Source organism: Colius striatus, chromosome Z (genome assembly GCF_028858725.1).
Source record: "Colius striatus isolate bColStr4 chromosome Z, bColStr4.1.hap1, whole genome shotgun sequence".
Classification (NCBI taxonomy): domain Eukaryota; kingdom Metazoa; phylum Chordata; class Aves; order Coliiformes; family Coliidae; genus Colius; species Colius striatus.
The window spans coordinates 34294021-34316652 of NC_084790.1; the positions used below are offsets into that span (position 1 = coordinate 34294021).

At 45.2% G+C, this 22632-nt stretch overlaps 1 protein-coding gene across 3 annotated transcripts; it reads right to left on the bottom strand.

The window, feature by feature from the left end:
• Window positions 1–2191: 2191 nt before the first annotated feature.
• On the bottom strand, window positions 2192–20870 carry CHRNB3 (cholinergic receptor nicotinic beta 3 subunit). 3 transcript variants are annotated; one of them, XM_062017833.1, is made up of 8 exons: window positions 20797–20870; window positions 17273–17382; window positions 12836–12987; window positions 11767–11811; window positions 6167–6276; window positions 5407–5936; window positions 5051–5217; window positions 3520–3748 (listed from the first exon to the last, which is right to left on the bottom strand). In XM_062017833.1, the coding sequence occupies exons 2-8, from the start codon at window positions 17325–17327 to the stop codon at window positions 3614–3616; spliced, it is 1194 nt and encodes a 397-aa protein (XP_061873817.1). In that variant the 5' UTR covers window positions 17328–17382; window positions 20797–20870; the 3' UTR covers window positions 3520–3613. The 3 variants fall into 3 exon arrangements, with proteins under 3 accessions (XP_061873818.1, XP_061873817.1, XP_061873816.1); XM_062017834.1 differs by lacking the exon at window positions 5051–5217 and having other exon boundaries at window positions 2192–3748; XM_062017832.1 differs by having other exon boundaries at window positions 5051–5936.
• Between the last annotated feature and the right edge of the window lie 1762 nt (window positions 20871–22632).

The following is a 22632-nucleotide window of genomic DNA, read 5'->3' on the forward strand; positions in this document are numbered from 1 at the left end:
CAAGAGTTTCTAGAAGAAAACCATATCTTCTGTAATCCCTCTGAATGTTACATTATTATGTGGTGACCGACAAATGTATGAAGAAACATAATTTGTTTTGTCAGCCTGTCAATTAAATATCACTCCTGGGATATACTTTCTTGAAGAATTTGTATTTTTTTTAAAAAAAGCTTCCTGATACACAATGTGTTTAGAGATGGTACTAAATGACATTTACTATACAGGCTCTTTAATCAGAAAAGACAGGAAGGGAAAGAAAGGGAATTTAAAGAGGAGATCTGCATTCTGAGCCTGAAAAATTCATCTCTGCAGGAAAGATATCTGATTGACAGCATTCACTGTTGAGTCTATGACAATACAAACAATGAAAATACTGTGGCTAAAGGTGTACTGCGTTGGTGTGTTTAGGCATGACAGCTATGTTCTCAACCAGTAAGCTGACTTTAGCAAAATCCCTGGCTTTTTGTGAAAATATCCACAATTGTACAGCACCCCATCCCCAGGTAAGAGGCCTACATGCCCCAGCACCAGCTCTCTGTCTTTGTCATTTACAGTACACAGTTCTCTGTCTTTTCTCTATACCTCAAACACAAGGTCTGGACAGGTTAGTTCATCAACCTGGTATCCTAAGAAAGTAAGACTTGCAAACTTATGTTCTGGTTTTTCTGTGTACTATTTCCCCCTCCTTCCTCATATCCAATGACTTTTGGGTCCTTTTTTGCCATTCTCAGTTGTGTTTGGCACATTCAAGTCTGTTAGCCTTGCCTACTCCTGTCAGCTTTGGGAAAGTAGTTGCCTGATGAAAGATAGTGAGAGTGAGCTACACAATAAGCATCTCACCTGCAGTAGAAGGCTGTTCTGAGCAGATATGGAAGAGCTCACACATTTTTGCTTATCCCAGCTCCTGTTGGGGAACCTTGTAACTGAAATACCAAGAAAAGTTTCAACCAGAGCTGGTGCTATCCCAGACACTGAATGGGGTTGTACACCACACACATCCATAGCAGAAGTACCCATGTTCATTACAGGGCACACAAAATGATGTGTCTGTTCTTGTCCCATCAGCTCCAAAGTCTCACCAGCAACACCCCCTATGATACGTCCCAGTGATGTGTAGCTCTGGCAGCAAGAAATCTCCTTTCCTTCTTCCAAGTGATGGCATCTATGAATTCATTTTAGAAGCACAGCCATCTTGGTGAACAGATGATATATATGGTCCTGCCAAGCAGTGCCAAGGCCCTACCAAAGCAGTGTCCAGAAATCAAGGTAGCACATGGAGCAGAGGAAAGGAGATCATCAGAGGAAAGTCTGCCTGAATACCCTAGTTGTGTTTTTACAGTGGCAGGCCAAGTTGTGGGAATGCATTTGTGGGTCAACAACAAATAGATTCAGGGAAACTCAGAAACAGTCAATGCGAGGAAATAATAAGTAGAGAGATTATGTATGTAGAAGTCTCAGATGCAAAATAGAGGCCAAAAGCCATACCTGTGCAGTGCTCATATACATTTCCCATTCCAAGCCCTGGTGACTTTTACCAGTATAAGTCAGAAAAACTAGCCTGTCATCAGCCACAGCTGCATGAGATACAGCAATGTGTTGCCTGTGGGTAAGCAAACAAAATGTCACAACATGAGCGCAGGACCATCTGCCAGATAAACACCTGAAGCACCTGCCCAGAAGAGGATTTTGTCACCCTTCATAGCTAACAGGCACATCCCTGGAAGCAGCACTCAGACGGAAAACCTATCACTAATTGCTTTCAAGAGTCTATAAGTGCTGGAAAGAAGAGCTTCCTGGCTGTTTTCCTATGGATATTTCACAGTATTGGCCAGGGAACAAACTGACTTAAGCAATACAAGAAGAGAGAAGCAGCTGGTAGCAAGGTCAATGTGTGTTTCATATCAGTGTCTTATGTTGAAACATCTATCTGTATGTTAGACTAGATGAGTCTGTTCTACATTCCTGAAATATAACAGATCTGAGTGCTCCTTCCTCAAACCCACACAGAGAGATAAAATTTCTAAGTACTTCCCAAGAATGTGATAGCCCCTCCATTTGAATAGCTTTGAGACAGGACTTTCAAAATGGGCCACAATCTAGATGTCATTGACAACAAAACAACAAAGCTCAGCTTATGAGTAGTCTCACCCCAGGAATCATTTACTAAATACATGTTTATTAATAGTGATTTCGCAAGTGAACAGAACTTTCTGCAGCATCTCCACAAGATGGGATGATATTAACTACCAGATGCCTGATGTGTATACATACTCCAAGCACAAGAACGCTTCTAACCTACATCCCAGTGAGGGAGTTTCAGGGCTAGCTAAAGCTTTAACACCACATTCACATGCAAGTTGTCAAAAAATTTATCTCAAAATCCCTTACTAGCCTTGAAATATCTGCACGTTCTGAATGGTGTTGTCTAAAGCACTCCATGTTAGCAAAACTTTGCCCCAGCAAAGTGGTGAGAGCTTCAGATGCCCAACTTTTATCAAGCCCTGTTTAAACATTTAAGAGCTGTCTCTCTAATCATGCAGGAGGATGAACCAAAGAGATGTCATTCTGGAGTTCATTAATCACTTGAGGAATGTGAATAAGCCCACACCTAAAGTTGTATCTTCCTGGTAGCCAGGAAGATACAGCCCACAGCTCTCAGGAGAAACTCTGCACTTCTGTGCCAACTGCAAGTTTCATTTGCCGAAAAGGGCATCTGCAGCTTTCCTCCAACTGAACCGTTTCAGAGGATCACTGCTGCCTTACAGCGCAGCATAGTCACCTCTCTCCATGCGATATGCTTTGGGCAATCTTCCACTTGTGAACAAGCTGGTGCAGGAATCATAGATTCTAAATGCAGAGCATGGGGAATATCTTTCATTGTTCAGCCTTTTGGTACATTACAGAGCAGCAGCGAGAACAGAAATATAATAATACTGAAAAGTAGGTAACAAACACCTTCCTGCTTCCTGGTGGCCAAAAGGAGAGACAAAGTGTGCATACATAAAGACTGGTAGTACAGTGGTAAGATACACTGTTGAGCTGAACCTTCAGCAAGGTGAGGTCACAGAGAGGAGGTTTTGAACATACCATATAAAGAGATATTTGTACTTTTTCTGATGTACCTGCTGTATGATTCTATGACAGTTCTGATGTGCACAAAGTGACCTGTAGAGACCCTGTGGTTTTCCCTTGGAAACTTAGATAAACTGAGCATTGATTTGTTTTCCTACTATAACTTCTTTTATAAGGTAGATTTTTAACTGACAGACCTACCTTTTAGGTATAATGATTGTGCCAAATGTATTATTTCCAATTTCAACTAATAATTTGGGCTTTATTGTAATATTACCAAACTACTACTAAAACAATTGTAACTCAATTGTGCAACCCCAGTTCACATTAGGACTCACAGCTATGCACAAAGACCGTCTTTGATCTCACCCAAATCTGTAACTTGTGGAGCTGTATGAAGACAGAAAGCACTAGCCAGTGCCCACTGTTCCCGTTCCCTTCCCTTGCTGTTGCTTCCCATCCTATATAACAGAGATTGAGCTCGCAGGCACCATCATCCTTTGGCATTGCGCTTGCTGTATTGCTGCCACGTGACTGTTTTCTACAAAGCATTGTTCAGCCACATCTGTAATGCAGGTGTAAAGATGAGAACTGAACCCGTCACTGACACCACCAGAAATAGCCACAGGAAGATCCGATCCAGGACTTGAGCTATAAATTTCCAGTCTTGGATAACCTGAGAAAGAAAGAGGGAAAACAAACAGAAACGCTAATGAGCCTAGTACTTTGACGATACTTCTATGTATATTTCAGGTCTAAAAATATGATTTAAAAAAACCAGAAGTTCTTTGTGTACTGTACTCTAAAACAGATCACCTTTTCAGCACCTATAGCTGCGAGTCACTCCAAACCCTCAAGCAATTCCATAGTTTTACACACAGTAATCAGTCTTCTTTCAACCTGTGCAAAAGCTTTCACAAAGCGCATATGTGAAAGTTTGCATAGTCAAGACTGAAGATGGTTTTATAGTGAACTGGGTTTTTCTCCACAAAACTTGACCTCCCTTAAAGTGACAGAACTGGCTCTAGCACACCACTTTGATGTAGACTTTCCTTCCAGTAAATGTGGTCCCATTGGCTAGTGTTTGCTTAAACGCTCTGTCCATTCAGGTTGCGTGTGCTCAGGAGGAGGGTTTTGCATTGGGACTACTGGCACCACCCTGCACACACAAAAGGGCTCTTTATAAAACCAATTCAAGGGACCTTTTTAAAAAAAAAAAAATTTCAGCTTCAGGCCTCAGTCATGGACACTGTATACTCACATGCTGCATGTTTGACTTACTGTCCGTCTTTCTGCTGAAGTCCTCTCAGGACAGTTTGAACAAAGCCCTGGCTTTTGCTAGGAGGATGCTGGCAGAAGTTCTCCTCTTTCCATATACTGCTAGGTGCATTGCTCTGCTACTCTCACATAAGATGCATTTTTTATACATACAGTAATTTGTCATTTTAATAGCCATGTGGGTTCTTGTGAGGAGGAGAGAGATGGTAGTTAGAGGTGCATCTGTACTGATGTTAGCAAAAAATCTAGAAGACTCAAAACAGAGCAGCTACACTATGTATAGTTGCTATATAGACCAGGACTGAGACCTGGTAACTGCTGCGGGACCTGCCTCTAAGTTTTCTGAAAGACATACTTTCAGAGCATGTGATGGGATAGAGGTTTTCCATATTAATGTCCAATGCCATCTTAAGAAAGACAAGGTTATTCAAATAATCCCAAAACACGAATTGCTCCAGGAGAGGCTGCAGTGGGCTTTTGTGTCTATGAAGAATGGGGACTGTCACAGCATAATACGGTTCTCCTTGAAGCAATGTATTTTCCCCAAAACCCATATTATTTATGAAGCTGTGGAAGATCCCAAGACACATGATGAGCACAGGAGGAAGAGGAAAAAAGAAAGGCATGCAGAAAGGGAGAGAGTTTGGAAGCTATTGCTGTCAAAGAAACTATGATCCCTCCTTACTCTCTCTTTACCTACCTGTCTGATGAAATGCTCCTTTTTAACATGCCTGGAAATATATCGGATGGAGTCAGATGCCTTCTCCAGAAAAGCAACAATAACTTTTTCTCCTTCTTCTTCCTTGTATTTTTGCTTCCCTGAGAGCTTTGATTTCAAGGTGGTTTCTTTTTCTTTTTCTTCAGTCTCTGAGAAAGAGTAACGATCTATATGGCCCTTCATGCAGAGCAGCTGAGGCAGCTTCTGAAGGAAGAGCCTTTTAACCCAGGGAGCCATGGGATGATAAGTTGCAGAGGAGCGGTGGTGGACGTTGATAACAAACACAGTCACAATAATAGAGAGGGTCACAAAGATCATGATGAACAGCAGATACTCACCAATCAGGGGGATGACTTTGGAAGAAGAAGGGATTATTTCCTCAATCACCAGAAGGAAAACAGTGAGGGAGACTAGAACTGACGTGGACAACGAAAGTTTTTCTCCTTCATCTGAAGGCAGGTAAAACACCAGGACAGTAAGAAAAGACAATCCCAGGCAAGGGATTATTAAGAAAAGGGTGTAAAACAGTGGAAGGCGTCTAAGAACAAAGGAGTAAGTGACAAATGGGTAAAAGTACAGCCCATTCTTCCTGTTGCCTTTCATACCTCTGGCATTTAAGATCTCCCACTCCCCATTATCAAAGAAGTCTTTCCTGTCTACATTTTCATCCACTAAAACCAAGTCCACCATATTGCCATCATATGTCCACGACCCAAACTTCATGGAGCAGTTCTGTCTGTCAAAGGGAAAGAAGGTCACGTCCATCGTGCAGGAGCTCTTATAACTGGCCGGTGGAGTCCAAGTCACCAATCCGTTGTACCTCACTATGGCTTTGGTCATCAGAGATCCTTCAAAACGTCCATCAGCACTGGGAGTTGGACAGCAGAAACATTACCAAGCTCAGGACTTAGTTTTCCCAGTCCTAACCATTTCTCCCCACCCCCTGCTAGATCTGCTTTCCACCCATTACCTGGAGCATAAGGCGAGCCAGCATTCATAATGCCTAAAGAAACAGCCATCTGGTAGCACACACAGGTGTCACAGGGGCTGACATGCCTTACCCAAGCTTTGGCCTAAGATCAGAGAAATGCTACTCACTTTTCAAACAAAACAATGTCAGGAAGCCATAGGGACTCAGAGGGGACACGGATGGCGGTGATCCCACCATATTCCTCTGGATTCCAGGAGAGCTTGTGGTCGATCCATTCCTGTAACAAGCCAGCAGAGTCCTCTGCCCACTCATACACGCAAGAGCCTCATTTCTCCTCATACCACCTGCACTAGTGAAGCTGCAATGTGCAGCTCAGTGGGCAGAGCTCGGTGTAAGAGTGCTCAGCTGCAGGAGGAATGCCTGTCAGGCACAGCTGAGAGATGTTCAGCCCCACAAGCACTATTTCTCCAGCCATAAGTGAGCCCCAGCAACCCATCTCTTTGCAGGCACTCTGATAGAGCATGTGACTCTCCACCCTGCCCAGACCACCTGAGGGTAATTCAGAAGCACCCAGCCACTTCCCTTCAGTACAGCATCTCTCCTTGCCTCTGAGAACAAGTCCATGGTGTTTTTGACTGGCACTGATACCACAGAAGAGCCAGCTGGGATGCCTACTGTTGCCAAAGTGACAGAAGAGTAACCTTTAATTAATTTGCAGTGGAGATTTGGGGTTTTTTCAGTGAACAGAATACAACATCCACTATCTGTACACTGTCCTTGCAAACCAAACCATTGTTCTTTCATTAGAAAGATCTGCACATTGTTGTAGGAAAAGCACCACAGCTATTGCTACCAAGTAATATAATAATGCTGTTGTTTACAACAATTACAGTCCTGAAGGGAGAATGCTGAAAAAGCCAAAGGAGGGGGAATGCTGGTTTTTTCCATCTTTTGGAACTCCAGAATATTTTTGTTTCGTTTTTCAGATGAGGAACACCTAACAAATTGGTTCTAGCAACGTAGGTATTTCCAGAGAAATGCAGTGGAATAGCAGTTTTCGGATATCTGTTCATTACTGAAGGTGATTTTCCTCACAGGAACAGCAGCAACAAGGATTTAAGAGCTGTAAATTCTGGTTAATACCAAGAAGCAGAAGATGAACCACTCTCCATAAAGCGCCAGCACTGAGAACTCCCCAGGGATATGAAGGCCTCAGATTTCTCTGAGCAATTTCCTACATGACTTAAGGATGAACCAAAAAGCAATATTCTCTGCTTCTACTCCCATCATATTTTTCCCCTCTTACTTCCTCAATTCATGGAATCATAGAATCAAGAAGGGGTTTGAAGGGACCTTTAGAGATCATCTAGTCCAACCCCCCTGCAGAAGCAGGTCCACCTAGGTCAGGTCACACAGGAACGTGTCCAGGCGTGACTTGAAGACCTCCAAGGAAGGAGACTCCACAACCCCTCTGGGCAGCCTGTGCCACTGCTCACTCACCCTCACAGTAAAATAGCTTTTTCTTATATTTAAGTGAAACTTTTTGTGTTCCAGCTTCATCCCATTACCCTTTGTCCTGTTGCTAGATACAACAGAAAAGAGTGATGTCCCACCCTCCTGACATCCACCATTTATGTACTTATAAATATTAATAAGATCCCCACTCAGTCTCATCTTTTCTAGACTAAACAGCCCCAGTTCCCGCAGCCTTTCTTTGTATGAAAGATGTTCCAGTCCCCTGATCATCTTGGTGACCCTGTGCTGGACTCTCTCAAGCACTTCCCTGTCCCTCTTGAGCTGAGGAGCCCAGAACTGGACACAGGACTCCAGATGAGGCCTCACCAGGGCAGAGTAGAGGGGGAGCAGAACCTCCCTTGACCTGCTGGCCACACTCTTCTTGATGCATCCCAGGATGCCATTGGCCTTCTTGGCAACGAGAGCACATTGCTGGCTCATGGTTAGTTTATTACCAATCAGAACTCCCAGGTGTCTCTCTGCAGAGCTGTTCTCCAGCAGGTCAATCACCAGCCTGTACTGGTGCATGGGGTTGTTCCTCCCAGATGCAGGACTCTATGCTTGTCCTTGTTGAACCTCATGAGGTTCCTCTCTGCCCACCTCTCAAGCCGGATGAGATCCCACATGCTTTTCACAGCTATACCTACAGGCATTTGTTTTTGCAGTCATTTACAGTGTAACAGCAAGCCAGAGTCTCAATAGAGACATAAAGATAGACAGTGAAATGAAGTGTCTTCCTCTTCAAGGTGCAGGGAAGCAATGGGTAGAAAATCATAGATAGGTTACTGTCCAAAAATCTGGCTCAAGGCACAAGCAAAAGAGGCAGCTGTTCAGAGTGGTACCACGGCAGGATTAACAGCCCCACTATCTGCATCAGAAGAGAGAAGGACTCACTCTCTGAAACATCCAAATGGCTGACATCAGCTGTCAGGCACAGCCCTCCAGCCCTAGCTCATCCTAATGCTGAAGGAGGGATGGGAGCTGTCCACCTGTGGAAAGAGGGGTCACTGCTGCTTTTAACCTTGGCCTTTAAGCTTAACCTTTAAGCTTTTCTCTGTGGATGAGTGTCTACCAGATGTGTCCAGCAGCCTGGGCTGTAAGGTGGGCACAGACTCACATGTGCCCTAGTTACATCTTGTGCAAGGTACAAGTGAGCTTAGGTTGGAAATATACCTTTTTATACAAGGGAACACTCAGGGCAGATAGCATCAGCCTGCAAAGTCAGCTCATAGCCCACATGAACACAACAGAAACAAATACCCTGTGAGCCACCTTGAGATTTGATCATCCCTCCAGAGCTGAAATGGAGTAGCCCTTTGGCTTGGGTTATTTGCTGTATCTGCAACACTCCTCCTTCACCTCTGCCCTGAATTGATTTCTTTCCCAACTAAAGTGCTCTTTCATGTCTGCAAGCCAAATGCTTCTGTGTCTTCTTACCAGAGCAGAAAACAGATTGAGTGCAGATTTTGAAGATGAGCAGTTTAAAACAAGACTCTCCCTATGAGGATATGCTGACATGAACTGTAGCAGCAGATGTAAAATGCCCTTTCCTTTCTTCTCCCTTTATTCCAAGAGGCTCCAGACACTCCCATTGTTCTTCCTTTCCTCCAGTTCTGCCAAATCCGCATCTCTGGGCTTCCATTCAAGTGCTTAATCCAGAGCAAGCAGACCAAGAAACACTGGACCCTAACTCTCTGTCCTTGCTAGTAGACTCCATAGCTTGCCTGAACTCAAGTACCTTCTCAGCAACCACGAAAATTTCTTTCACCTTGTGTGTGTGGCCGTAAGCAATAAGTCCAAAAAAAAAAAAGAAAAAAAGAAAAAAAAAAAAAAGAACCCTTGGCTATAAGTTTTGCTCAGCTAAGAAAAGCCAGACTCTTGCAGAGAAATTATGACTCTGATTCCCCCTCAATTCCCCCTCACACAGTCAGGGTGAGGACCAGAATTCCCTGACCTCCCAAGCTCCTGCAGAAGGAAAGGATCATTAGAGTTCTGGACTGTTTTAGTATTTTTCACTTTTCCCTACCTAAAAGAATAAATTCTTTTAATTCTTCTTAGTTTTATGGGCCTTTTGCTAGCTGTTGTGAATGCATGACTCCCAAATCAGGACACCTGGGTCAGGCCATGGGTATTTACTGCTCAGATTGACCTCCTAGGAACATATGCATATGTGACAGTCACAACCCCTGTCTCACTTATTTTCCACTCCCTTTGGGCCTTGATGTTCTCAGCCCCTCATGTGGAGAAGGTTTATTAGAAATGGTCACAACTAGTAAGAACCCAACTCACCAATTCTGAAAATCATGGTGCTGACTTATCCTAGGGAGCTGCCCTGACTAAAATCTGAGCATGGTTTCCAAAGGAACTCCAGAAACATCAGTGTGTTTACAGAGCTGACTCCTGGGAAGGTCCTTCTTTTAGCCACAGTATAAGGCAGAAGGGTCATATAAAGTGGCTTCTTCCCATCCTTGTCCTCCCATGCACCTGAGAGGTAATGAGTGAATGATGACACATCCCTACCTCCTGCAGCATATTTTCAGTAACCTGCAGCAGAATTTGACTTCCCACACTAAGAGTAGAGACACAGGCTCCAACCTATGACTATGGAGAGGTCAGTGCTGCAACACAAACAGTGTGTTTGATATGGATAGGCTAACCTGAGGCATCCCCATGCAGGTTCATGCAGAGGATGGGCAGATGTCTGCATAAGCATCACAGGCCTAATACCCTTAGGAGGCCAGGACTTGCATTTGGTCTGATAATGCAAGTCAAAACTTCAGGTCCATCTCCTTTGTTGTCACTGTAACCTGGGTGAAGATGTCATTCAGCATGAGGGATTAAGGCTACCACAGGGCATAGGAGATTTTGTTACATTGGATGGAGCAAGCAAACAAGTCTTTCTAAGAAGAAGGACGTGGTCAGCCCCGGAAATATTCTGTTACAGGCTGCAAAAAAAGATGTGACATTTTTCTGTGTACTATTAAAAGAACAGAGAATGAGGAGAGGGAAGTGCGTTGATTCCACACCTGCAGACTGCAGGGTTTGGACCTGCAAGGGAGATGAATGCTGTAGCCTGAAAGGAGAGAAGACGGAAATGGGGAAAGCACAGATGAGGGAGTGAGAGGTCATGCTTGTAGGAGGACTCTGCTCCCTGCTCAAGGGGCTACTCAAGCAGAGTAAGAAAGCCACGATTTGGCCCTGTGCACATGAAGGGCTCTGCAACTGTGGCTGAAGCTGGGAAAAATGTAACCTCACATCTTTTTCAGGGCAGTCTCCTAGCAGCTAGATTCAGATTAGCAGCAAATTTCACCAGCAAAAGGGGAAATTCCTATCCTCCCTGCAGTGAGGTGAAGCCTGAGCTTCTACCCCTTCAAGGGAGAGACTGTCTTATGTGGCCTTTAGGGGTCCTGTTCCACCCAGAGGCTCACACTCACCGCAGCACTGCAGATACAAGACAGAACAAAAACTCAAGTGGGTTTCTCCTCCACCAGCCCTGCAACCCCTGGGAAACACTTCCTATGGCATCATTTCAAGCACAGATTAGATTTTATGTCTTCTGCCTAGGATGACCTGACATGTTTATAGATACTAACATGGCTAAGAGACATAAAATACTTGTCACAAGGTCAATAAACTGGTGCAAGGTAATCTAAACCAAATACAGACTTCTTTGGGAGTGAGGAAAGGAGATCTAACAGTTTGACTTGCACTTTTCCTCTATTTGTATAAATTATTGTCACTTTCAGAAGCAACTATATTAGAGAGATCTGATTTGTTTACCACAGACTTCACTTGGGAGTGGGAGGTAAAGTGGATGTAATATGCTGGTATTTTCTTTCTCTTAAGCTGAAGAAGAAATCTATCCAATACACCACTCAGGTTGGGCAAGAGAGACAGTACTTGTGTGATCTCTAAGTCTGAGATGGGATAGTCCCTCAGGACACATACAGCATTCCAAAGATAGCCACTGGCCTCTCATGAGATGTTGCTTCCCTGAAATACAGCTAGCTTGAGCACACAGATGGGGCACAGGCCAGGGAGAAGAGAGTACTCTGCTTCCTAAAGGCACACCTAAATGATTTTTTTCCACCTTTATGCATTTGCTGAAGTGAGAAAAGTAAAAACTTCAGGAAAGGCAACATGGTGCTGCTTTTGTCTGGCCACTTGGCATCAAGGAAGGGGACCGAAGGCAGGGTGAGCACACATCCAGCAGCCTCACACTGAACTGGGAGGTCTGATTTCATCTATTTACCTGCTTCAGCCACACGTTGGTTGTCATCAACTGATTCTTCTCATCCTAGGGTGACACAAGATAGAAAAGACTGTAATACCAAAACAGGCAGCAGAAACAGACTCGTTCTGAGTCCAGCCCTGTGCCAAACAGAGAGAATCCCTATGGTCCTGTTTCCCCATAGACCCAGGCTCTTCAGTCACTGTCGGAGGAAGTAAACCAATTGTCTAGGTGCTGTTCCCACTCTTGCTGAAGCTGGAAATCCAAAGTCTGAGGTTTCACAGCAAGCCGAAGGAGAGGAAAAGAGCAGGGAGACAGCAAGTCTCAGCCAACAAGTAGGGCCAGGACACGGATATTTGCAAGCCCACAGGGTAGCTCATCTCCCCACACTGCTCAGGCTGTAGTGAGTTTGGGAAGACACAAGCTGAAACGTCATCCTGAGTACATAAACAAAGCACAAAATTAGAGTCTCCCACATCACAAGGGGATACTGTCAAGGGCGGGGGGATATGAGCAGCACACTGTTAAGTGAGTACCTCCAGGCCCCGTGAAAATTCAACCGTACTTTGGAGTGATGGAGGGGAAAGGGAAGGCAAACTTTCCACATGGGCAAAAACACATGGAATTGTCTGGTCTGCTTCTGGTCTGTCTTATATAAGTGGCCAACTGGGTCAAGATACAAGCTGCCTTTGGTCTTAATACATGCTTGCTTAGAGTCAACAATGTCTAACCAGGTCTACTATTCCTCACTCTATCAGACAGCTATCTTGTCATTAAATTGCAAATGTGGGTGCCAGGAACTGTCTGGTATGGATTGTTTAATTAATATTTGATGCAATGAGGCCTTATTCCCTAAGACCAGCAGGGAAAAAGGATCTTCAGGTTTGCTGCAAAGCAAATGAGTCTTGCAGTCTGTGCTGTGTGTGGAGCAGGAGGTCATATATCATCACACAGCATTTTGCTGCCCAGTCATCACTTTCTATTTCATGTGTCAGGAGGCAAAAGTCAACAGCATCACTAGCCCTCCCAGGCGGTTGTATGACTGTCTATAGAAGAAGGAATGTTTTAACAAGTCAGATACAAGACTTACCACATCCACAAGCTGTGATATCTTTAATCCAAAAAGGACTTTGATAGTGTTATTGGAGTTTTCCACAGGGCGGACCCATTTCTGATAGCCTTCAAATAAGTGCTTGAGGAGTGCGTCCTCATTCTCAGCAACTGAGCTGAAGGCAGCCACATCTAGAAGACAGCAAAAGAGAGTGGGGGCATGCCAAAAAGCAGATGTGAGGAAAGGCATGCCCCAAAGTGAGGCAGAGCAATGATGTGAGATAAATTTACCTCTGGGCATCTCATCAGTCAAATCTGTAGGAATTCAGATGCACAGACTCTCAGTACAGCCAAGGTGAGGGGAGAATACGGCAAGTTAGCTCAAGCCCAACACACACACAAAAAAATAATTGACCACAGCAGTAAATACTTTGTGCTAGGTTTCTGTTTTCTGTTGACTTTTTGTATTGAGTCAAGGTACTAGCCCAGTCATACTTATTACCTTTTAGAAAATCTGGCAGCTCAGAGCATCAGGTGTTCTCTTTCACTCTGAGTAGCAAATATCCAACCTGAAAAATGCCACCATGAGAAAGACTTCTATTTTTTCCAAATCCTGTGGTTTACCACACAGAGCTGAGGCCACAGGGGAAATCTGGTTAGGCAATCCATGGCTGGCTGCCTTGCAGCTAGAAACAGCATGGGCATTTCAGGGCCCGGGGATTTCATTTGCACTTGTCTGGATTCTATAGCCTCTCTGAGATGGAAACTGCCCTGCACAAGGATCAGGCTGGTGGGAATCTGGGATCATTGGAAGCTACAGGGCCTGTAAGCCAGATCTGAGGAAGCCTCATGCAGCACTTGGGAATCAATTCTCTTTCTGGGGCTAACCAGAAGAAAGCAGCTGAATTCTCCCAGTCAGAGAGTGAGCTGAGTGAGCAACAGCATCTGTGGAGCAAAAATCGAAACAAACTCTTTTGGAAGCAGCAGAAGCTGGATGATGCAGTCAAGGTAAGGTCTGCCTACAACCAAGCACAGAGCCATCATGGTCTGTATCTACAAGTCAGGACTCCATCAGTCTCCACCACCGCACTCCTTCCCCCCCTTGCCACTATAAAAGGGGAAGGGAATTTCAGACTCTACATCCTTTGCCAAAAGCCAGCCCTGCTCCATGATGTCAAGGTGCTGATGTGACCTCTACTTCTTTTGTGCACACACAGAGCACTCAGAGATGAGAAAGATTCCACCTCTCCTCAAAGGCATCATGAAGGAAGAGAAAACTCACACTCATTGGCCCTGTGCCACAGCAGTCACAGTCAATACTGCCATGTCAGCAGTCAAAGGGGACTCACCAGACACTGCCTGGGGCCTGCCTCATCTCTCATCCCCGTGCTCTGGCAGCCCCACTGAAAACAAGATGCCTATGCCTGGTTTGCCAGGCAGCAGGCACAGGAGGGGTTTGCAGGCAGACTGTCAGGGCTGAAGGACCAGATGATGAGAGAGCTCTGGATCTGGGCACCACTGAGGGGCTCATGCAGGCTGTGCAGTGAACATTGGGATGTCAAGCAGCCCCCAGCAGCAACCCTGTGCCATGGAAAGAGTGGAAAGGGTATCCAGGTCCAGCAGCACATACAGAGAGAAGGCAGGAAGCAGAGGGTAGTGCTCTACCATGTGCAGACGAAAGGGCATGACCATGGATCACTAGCCCTGTCCACTTTTCCCCAGCAGCTGCTGCCTGTCTCCTGGGTGATAGAGACAGGATCTATATGAGGCCATGGAAAAGGGGAGACCTGGCAGGAAGAAGCACAGGTGAGGGACTGCCTGAAGGAAAACCTGCTCCCACATCACAGCTTCCCACTTGACAAAATCATTCCCTAATGTTGCCTGGGTTCTTTCAGCACAAGGTCCATTGTCATCCCCCCGCTTCCCACCACAGTAAATGCCCACTCCTCTTTGAGAAGCTGTAAACTCTCAAGCTTAATGATTGCCACTCACAGGGTAACAATTACTTCATTGTCAGGTGTTCTAGTATAGGCTGTGGGTGTCCTCTGCTCTTGGACATGAGTTGTGGTAAGCTTACCAAAGCCTGGGGAGGTGGAGGCAAGCTGTTCAGAGGGAGCTTTCAATGCTCCTTTCTGCCTGCACTGCCCCACAGACATGGATGGGTTCATGCAGCTGTCACTACAGTTTACAGCTGCCCCTGTGGTCACATTGTGTCTTTATGCTCTGCCATGAGCCTCTGAGGTATGCTTTTATCAACTGGGAAATGACAAATACCACTTCTGCTTGCCCCAGGGTTTATTCTCATGCTGGGTTTAACCCTAGCTCCACAACAGCAAATGAGGGACAGTCTCCAGGAAATTTGAATGGCCTACCAAAACAAGCTAGACAGGCATTGCTTCTGCAACAAAGAGAAAGAGCATATTTCTCTCCCATCACTACCCACAACCTCAGTGGTTCAATCCTCTGACATCTAAGAGTCTTCACAGAGCCCCTAGTTCCCATCTTTTTTCACTTTCCCTTTCGGAGGTTGACAAGACTGCATAGTTGTTAGACACTGGAAATTTAAACACCAGAAGGCCATTGAAGAGCAAAAAAGTATAGAGCCAAAACATAAAAGATCAACTCCTAGCTTCATCTTAATGCTGGAATGCATTGGTCTGTGTTAATTCAATGCTAACTGCCTGCACGGGCATCCCATGGGCATAGTGTCGATTGCCGTCTCACAGCCCATACCTCCCACAGAGCACAAGGGCCCCCGTGCTCCAAGAAAGTATAGCAGAGGAATGGTAAAGTTGGCTTTGGGAATGGATATGTTCATTCTCTGCTGCTGGGGAAACCACAGAAAAAAGTGAAAAATACTTGAGAAGTCTCGCAAAGAACTAAGCCAGTAGAAGCAAGAGTGCTGTCTTTATAAGAAAGTCTCACTGCAGTAGAATAGTTTAAAATCATAGAATCAAGAAGGGGTTTGAAGGGACCTTTAGAGATCATCTAGTCCAACCCCCCTGCAGAAGCAGGTCCACCTAGGTCAGGTCACACAGGAACGTGTCCAGGCGTGTCTTGAAGACCTCCAAGGAAGGAGACTCCACAACCCCTCTGGGGAGCCTGTGCCACTGCTCCCTCACCCTCACAGTAAAATAGCTTTTTCTTATATTTAAGTGGAACTTTTTGTGTTCCAGCTTCATCCCATTACCCTTTGCCCTGTTGCTAGCTACTATAGAAAAAAAAGGATGTCCCAACCTCCTGACACCCACCCTTTAGATATTTATAAATATTCATAAAATCTCCCCTCAGTCTCATCTTCTCTAGACTCAACAACCTCAGTTCCCGCAGCCTTTCCTTGTATGAAGACATCCAGTACCCTGATCGTCTTGGTGACCCTGCGCTGGACTCTCTCCAGAAGTTCCTTGTCCATTTTGAGCTGAGGAGCCCAGAACTAGACACAGGACTCCAGATGAGGCCTCACCAGGGCAGAGTAGAGGGGGAGAAGAACCTCCCTTGACCTGCTGGCCACACTCTTCTTGATGCATCCCAGGATGCCATTGGCCTTCTTGGCCACGAGGGCACATTGCTGGCTCATATTTAGCTTATTATCAACCAGGACTCCCAGCTCTCTCTCTGCAGAGCTGCTCTCCAGCAGGTCAATCCCCAGCCTCTCCTGGTGCATGGGGTTGTTCCTTCCCAGATGCAGGACTCTGCACTTGCCCTTATTGAACCTCATGAGGTTCCTCTCTGCCCAACTCTCAAGCTGGTTGAGATCCCGCAGAAGTATGTAATGAGAATGAAGATATATTAAGTAGGGAAAAAAAAAGTCTAATAATCAAGCCTCATCTAATATTTAAGCTAAATAACGCCATAGAGAAAATGCTGAACAAAGTAGCACTGCCTCTGAAAACCACAGGGAAGTGGCCGTAGGACAGATGCATCCCTGAATTTAATATATGGTGCATAGAGAAAAGTTGGGGAGCTCCCTGGCAGGTTGCTGCACGTATAAGTAACTTGGCACTGTTTGCCATCTCCCCTCTCCCCCAGATTCCCATTTCTCTCTGTGGTGTGAACCAGGAGTTCCCCGCAGGAGTGGAAGAGATGGAGCAGGGAGTCTGCTAAACAAACATACAAAACATGGATAAATATAAGCAGGACACTTAGCCTTTCATCAGCTCCCCGGAGGCATTTCAGGTTTCCTCCTGGTGATAGAGGCCCTCCTGTAACACTCTTTAGGAGAGAGAGGTGAGATTAGGGTTTTTTAGTTAACTTCTACCCCACTCCAGTTATTAAAACCTTGTTGCCAAACTGGCTGTGTTGACAATAGAAAGACTGCAGCTGATACAACTCTGTATTGCAAGTCAGACAGTGTTAAAAAGAGGACCAGGGGAAGCTGGCATCTACCTTGTCTCAGCAAAAAGTAGATAACTGGCTAGCAGAGAAAAAGATTTTAAACATCAGCAATTGGCTTGGAAGGAGAAGAAATTGCACTTACCTGAGCTGCTCAAACACAGTACAATCCATACAAACAGGCAAAGCATGGGCACCATGGTGGCTTTTTCTTTAAATCTGGTATTTTGTTTTCATAAGCAAACCCTTCTGATCCTAGGAGGAGGTGAAAACAATCTAGTTAAAAATCAAGGCAGGCAGGCAAAAGAGCACCTTTCAAGCTTATCTTCCCTCATTATGATGCTCTCTAAAGCACACTTCATTGATTTTCAGTCAGCTGTCACATCTCCTAAGGCTAAAACAGGACTCTGGGTCCTAAACTCTGACTGATTTGTCTGTGGCACTACTTGGGCAGCTATAGCCACAGCAGTCTAGGAGTAGAACTGAGGCAAGGTTTTTAAGGAGGAGAAATGTCTTTATTATGCTGCCAGTTCCAGCTGGGGGAAAAAACGGCCTGCAGATCAGACCTAAAGATAGATTACATGCCTGCAAGATTGTTTGCTCCACTTATATCAGTTGATCTGACAAGAGGCAGCCTCCCTACAGACCTAATTTAGCTTATTCATTTTTCATATTACACTTGCTGTTTCATAGCCATAAAATGGATTTTGGGAGGCAAAAAAACCAGTAAGATATAGGTGGGAAAATAGGGCTGATTTCTAAATTTATGTCTCATCACTCATATATAATACATCACAGAAAACAGCACAGAAATGCTTGCACAGTACTGGATAGAGGCACTTCTCTAGGATGACAGATCATGGCAATGTACTTTATAGAATGGAATTTCCCTTTAAGCAAGGACGAGACAAGTGTCAGGGGAAACAGGCTCTGGGGTCAGAAGAAAGGGTGAATGCTGAGGCCATAGTAACACTACTGAGGTTGGGATGACCAGGAACCAGCAATTTCATTGTTTGAACCTGACTACTCTGCATCATTCAAGAGGGACCAGAGAGTGATAAGGAAGCAACCTCCTGCTTCAAAAGGCCCAAAGGCCTAATTACATAAAGTCATCAAACATCTGCAGTAACTGGGGGAAAAGTAAAGGCAGCAGGGGGAAAATTGCAACAACTAACTCAATTGAAGACTAAAAAGATGTGCCCTCCCAAGTATTTATACGGCAAGGGAGGCTAATTTAAATAGAACTAACCAGTGGAGGAAGGAATGGTAATGACTAACAAGTGAGAGTAAATTTAGGCAGAATCTTGCTAATTAAGTGACAGGATAATTACATGAAAATTCTGTTCTGTGGTGTGCTAGCTTTGTGGAATGACCATCTAGTACACATCTCAATACAAATATGCAATGAAGCAATACATCAGCTCTGAGTGTAGGTTGGCTTATTGAAAGCCAGGCACTGAAGCCCACTTTGTCAGGCAACATTTCCTCTGTAGGTCCTCCCTAGTGACACCTTGGACAGGGAGCCTTTCAGAAACCACCAGAAATTGCTGACATCAAAAGGGATATGGGTTATGCTTCTCCTGTTTCCCTGCCACTTCTCTCCCAAGGGATATCAGAATCTTCTCAGTTTTCTTCCCAAATGAAAGTGACTCCACCACTTCCCTCCAAATAAGAGGTTCTATCCTTGAACTTTTAAACTCAAAGGAAGAGTGGTGTAACATTCTTCTATTGTGCACCCTGATGTGAAACCCTTCCTGCTTTGGTTCATTCTTTGGATATTCTTTCTGCCTCCATGCTGGCACAGTAATCCCACACATTTGCTGCAAACAAAACTATCCATGGTTATTTACAGATCCTTGGAGTTTGTTTTCATGTACTGATACACATTCATAACCCAGAGAAATTTAATTGCTTGCTGATTTTTATACGGGAAGCTGGGGGGTTTTTTCAGCAACAGCTGGGCCCATTTCTTGCAGTGGCCCAGATTTTGCCACAGTCATAAGATATATGACTCAGATTTGCCTTATCTTAGGTTCTCACAAAGGATTGATAACTGGCAGCTGTAACTTTATCAGATTATTCAGCTTCGTGTAACAAAAAAGATGTTTTTCCAATGTGGCTCAAAGTCGTGCTGCTGCTACAAGCAACCTCTGTGTAGCATCCCGCCATTTCACTAGTGCTGCTGTGCCCTTACAGCCTGCCTCATCTGTAGCTCTTGGGCAGGCCACCAGCACCAGCTCAGTGAGTTTGCCTTTTCAATTTCTGTCCTACACACAGGAAATCTACAAGGGCCCTAGTTAGCCCCTCAGCTCTGCCAATGTTCACCTGGCAAGGCTGGAGAAGCACTTGGTTTTCTCTGCACCTTTCCTCATCATAACTCCAGAAAGCAACTCAAAAACAACAGTGCTATCAAGAGACTGTCTTTAATAAATTGTCTTGTTATTGGCAGCTGCTGTCACTTCCAGACTGCTCAGTTTACCTATTATACTTAGAGCAGACACAAACACATGACTTTTTGAGGAGCAGTCCTTTTTTTTATGTTGGCATCAAGAGAGCAGAAGACATTTGGCTGGAGTAGTATGGACAGACACCACCAAAACCTGCCATAAAGTTAAGTCTGGACTAAGCACAATTATCCTGCCAGATGCAAGCTTTTCTCCAACAAAGCTACCCCTTTAAAATGTTCTATGCAGGCTACACTATGCTTCCCAGCAAGGAAGTACAAGCTCCTGTACAAGGCTCAGCACCCTCAGGTATCATCCACCATCTTTGCTGAACCACAGTTTCATGACTGCAAGCCCACTGACATCTCTGATTGTAATTACTGCCTGAGATTACACCCAGGCATGGCTCTGTTAGATAATGCCATCTCACAGACTGGAGAGAAGCTTGTTTTCATAAAGCTTTAGACTGCTGCCTTGATTTAAAATGAAGTAAATCTATCAGCTGGCTATAGAAGTAGGTTTTTTGCTACTACACAGTAGTTTCTTGGAGGAAAATACAGTGCATACGTTGCCTCCACTCACTCTCTAGATTGTGACAAAAGGTAGTGAGCTAGCTTGCCTGACCTTTGTCTTCCAATGCTATCTGGCAACCAGGGGAGAAAACTGAATAAATGAGAAGCATGACTGGGGTGCCAGTATTTAGGATGGAGCCAGGCTCCCTGCAGCTTCCAGGGGAGGATTGAGTCACCTTTGTGCCATCTTGCAGCAGACAGGGTGCCAGCAGGCAAGCATCAGTTCCAAAGGGCTGAGACAGTTTCTGGAGCTAATGTATGGTGGGAAAGGGCAACACTCTCGGAGCTTCTCCTCCCACCCTCTCTACTCTTGGTCGTCACTGTCAACAGACACCTCTTCCTATGAGCAGTTTCCTAAAACGTGCATCTTTTCCAGGTGAAGGATGTTTTTAAATCAGCTTGCCAGCAACTTTTGCAGCACCAGGCACTTCCAGATGCCAGAGGGCACAAAGCTTGCAGACAGCCAACACCCTGCCCGTACACCCTGAAGCCCTTCTTGTCTGCTCCAGCTCCCTGTCCACCCCAGGCCCCTTCCTCCTCAGCTTGCTTACAAGTATCACTGACCACAACCCCTTTGAGCTTCTCTCTCCCTTCTGTCTTCCCTCCATCCTTTCCTCCTCCCCCGCACACCCTTTTCCCACGGGGAGCTGCACCTGCTTCCCAGCGTCCTTCATCTCCAATGCAGCCGTCGCTCTCGTCGTCCTCTTGTTTTTCTCTTTTCTGACGCCGGCAGAAGGCCCCGGCACCTACTCGGCCCTCTAGCCGGCAGCCTCCTGCTCTCCCGTGCGGCTACAGCACCACACCCCGGCAGGATCTGGGCAGTGCAGGCAGCACCGCCTTTGCTGGACTGCCCGTTTGGAGGGACCTGCTTTGTTACAGTCTGTGGATACCTCGGGTCCGTCGGACCTGCTTCGGCTACAACGCAGATTGCATGCTATGCGATCATTGTTTAGGAGCCCGATATAGCTCATGAACTTTTGGAAACCCATGCTTTGAATTACGTATGTGTAGCTGGAGTGCTGCATAATGTTAACTGTGGCTAGATAATGAGCTCTAAAGGTAAGAAACAACTTTGCTCTTGCTCATGGACTTATTTGTGGCATTGATTACAGCTTTCCTCAAGAGATTTAAACTCTTTCACAAAGCAGGCAAGGAAAAAATAAGGTCTTTGTGTCAATTAGGGAACAAACAGCCGGGAAGCAGAGACAGGGCTGATAGGAATTTGTGACAGAGGCTGCCAGAACTGCACTTCCTGTTTCCATGACATTTATGTGAATGCAGGCTTGAGACAGCTTTGAGTTGCTGTGCCTTCTGACACAGTCCACACAACTGCTCGTTGCCTGTAAAAACATTCTGCTGCTCCACTGGGACAGGAGACAACGCCGGAAGTGTGATCTTTTGGAGGTGCACAGGCTCTTCACCACTGTATGCACGTTAGCATTTATAATGGTTGGTACATTCCCCTCTGCATTAGACTCTCTGTTGTCCTTCTTCAGTTCTGATTTACAGTGAGGTCTCATTCAAGATACAGCACCATGCCTTGAGGTTCTGTGGTCAGCTCCTGCATTTTTGTGTCAGTAGCTAACTGCAAAATATGATCATTTTGACAACTGTTTAGTCTGAGTTGATAACTGTAAATGAAGATATAGCTTGGCTCAGTTGTTTTCTCAGTTTGTCTTTCCATTTTATGAAGTGCATACCTGCTTTGCTAATTACTTCTCACAGCCCATATTTCACCTGCAGCATCATTGTCTTTCTGTTCACATGACAAAGCTTGAAAGACTTCAGGGGTCAAGACTTTGCAGGGTATGACAGAAAACACTCTTTTGAAGACAACTGCTCTGGGAATGACAGAATGTTCATGTCTGTCTCTGCATTGACCTCTCAGCTTCTCATTTTCAATGATAACACCTGGTGGCTGGGAGACCATATCCCAACACAGTCTATGACAGGAGAGAGTGCTGTTGTCCTCTTTTCTGCCTTTTCCTTCTGAACACACATCTTTTAACCTAAGGCAGCTGTAAAACCCAAAGGGCAAACTGTGACACATCCTAAGATGCCTGAATCTTGGCAGCAGCTTTGTTCATTTCATCCACTTCTCTTGGGATGCAGTAGCACTACCACACAGCCAGAATGGTGTTAGTTGACAGACTGCCTTTTTGGAGACACTGCATCTGGTATGGGGGGGTGGGGGACTCCCTCAAAGGTACCATAGCAAACCAAATGCTTTGTCAGATATTGCATGAGGTCTACACTTTACAAAGTGGGAGTTTTGGCACAGCACTCAGGACACTCAGTTGAATGGGGCAGCTTCTATGAAGGGCATACATTTTATTTCAGACCATCTCTGGTTAAAAAGCACAAACTCCTGCCTGGGTTTGAGGGCATTTATTGTTTATAATCTTCTCCTGTGTTAGCAGAGATGGTTGCTTTGCAGGTCCACATTGTCAACCCATGATTCACAAGATTTCTTTTTAGCTTTAGAAGTA

What these genes read in the sequence shown, in the direction of transcription:
- CHRNB3 (XM_062017832.1), bottom strand. Translation starts at nt 17,327, where the DNA reads ATGGTGCCCATGCTTTGCCTGTTTGTATGGATTGTACTGTGTTTGAGC. An exon ending in CCAACGTGTGGCTGAAGCAG is followed by an intron (nt 6,277 to 11,766) that starts GTAAATAGATGA and finishes GGCTTGTTACAG; the next exon opens with GAATGGATCGACCACAAGCT. An exon ending in GACATTGTTTTGTTTGAAAA is followed by an intron (nt 5,937 to 6,166) that starts GTGAGTAGCATT and finishes TCCAACTCCCAG; the next exon opens with TGCTGATGGACGTTTTGAAG.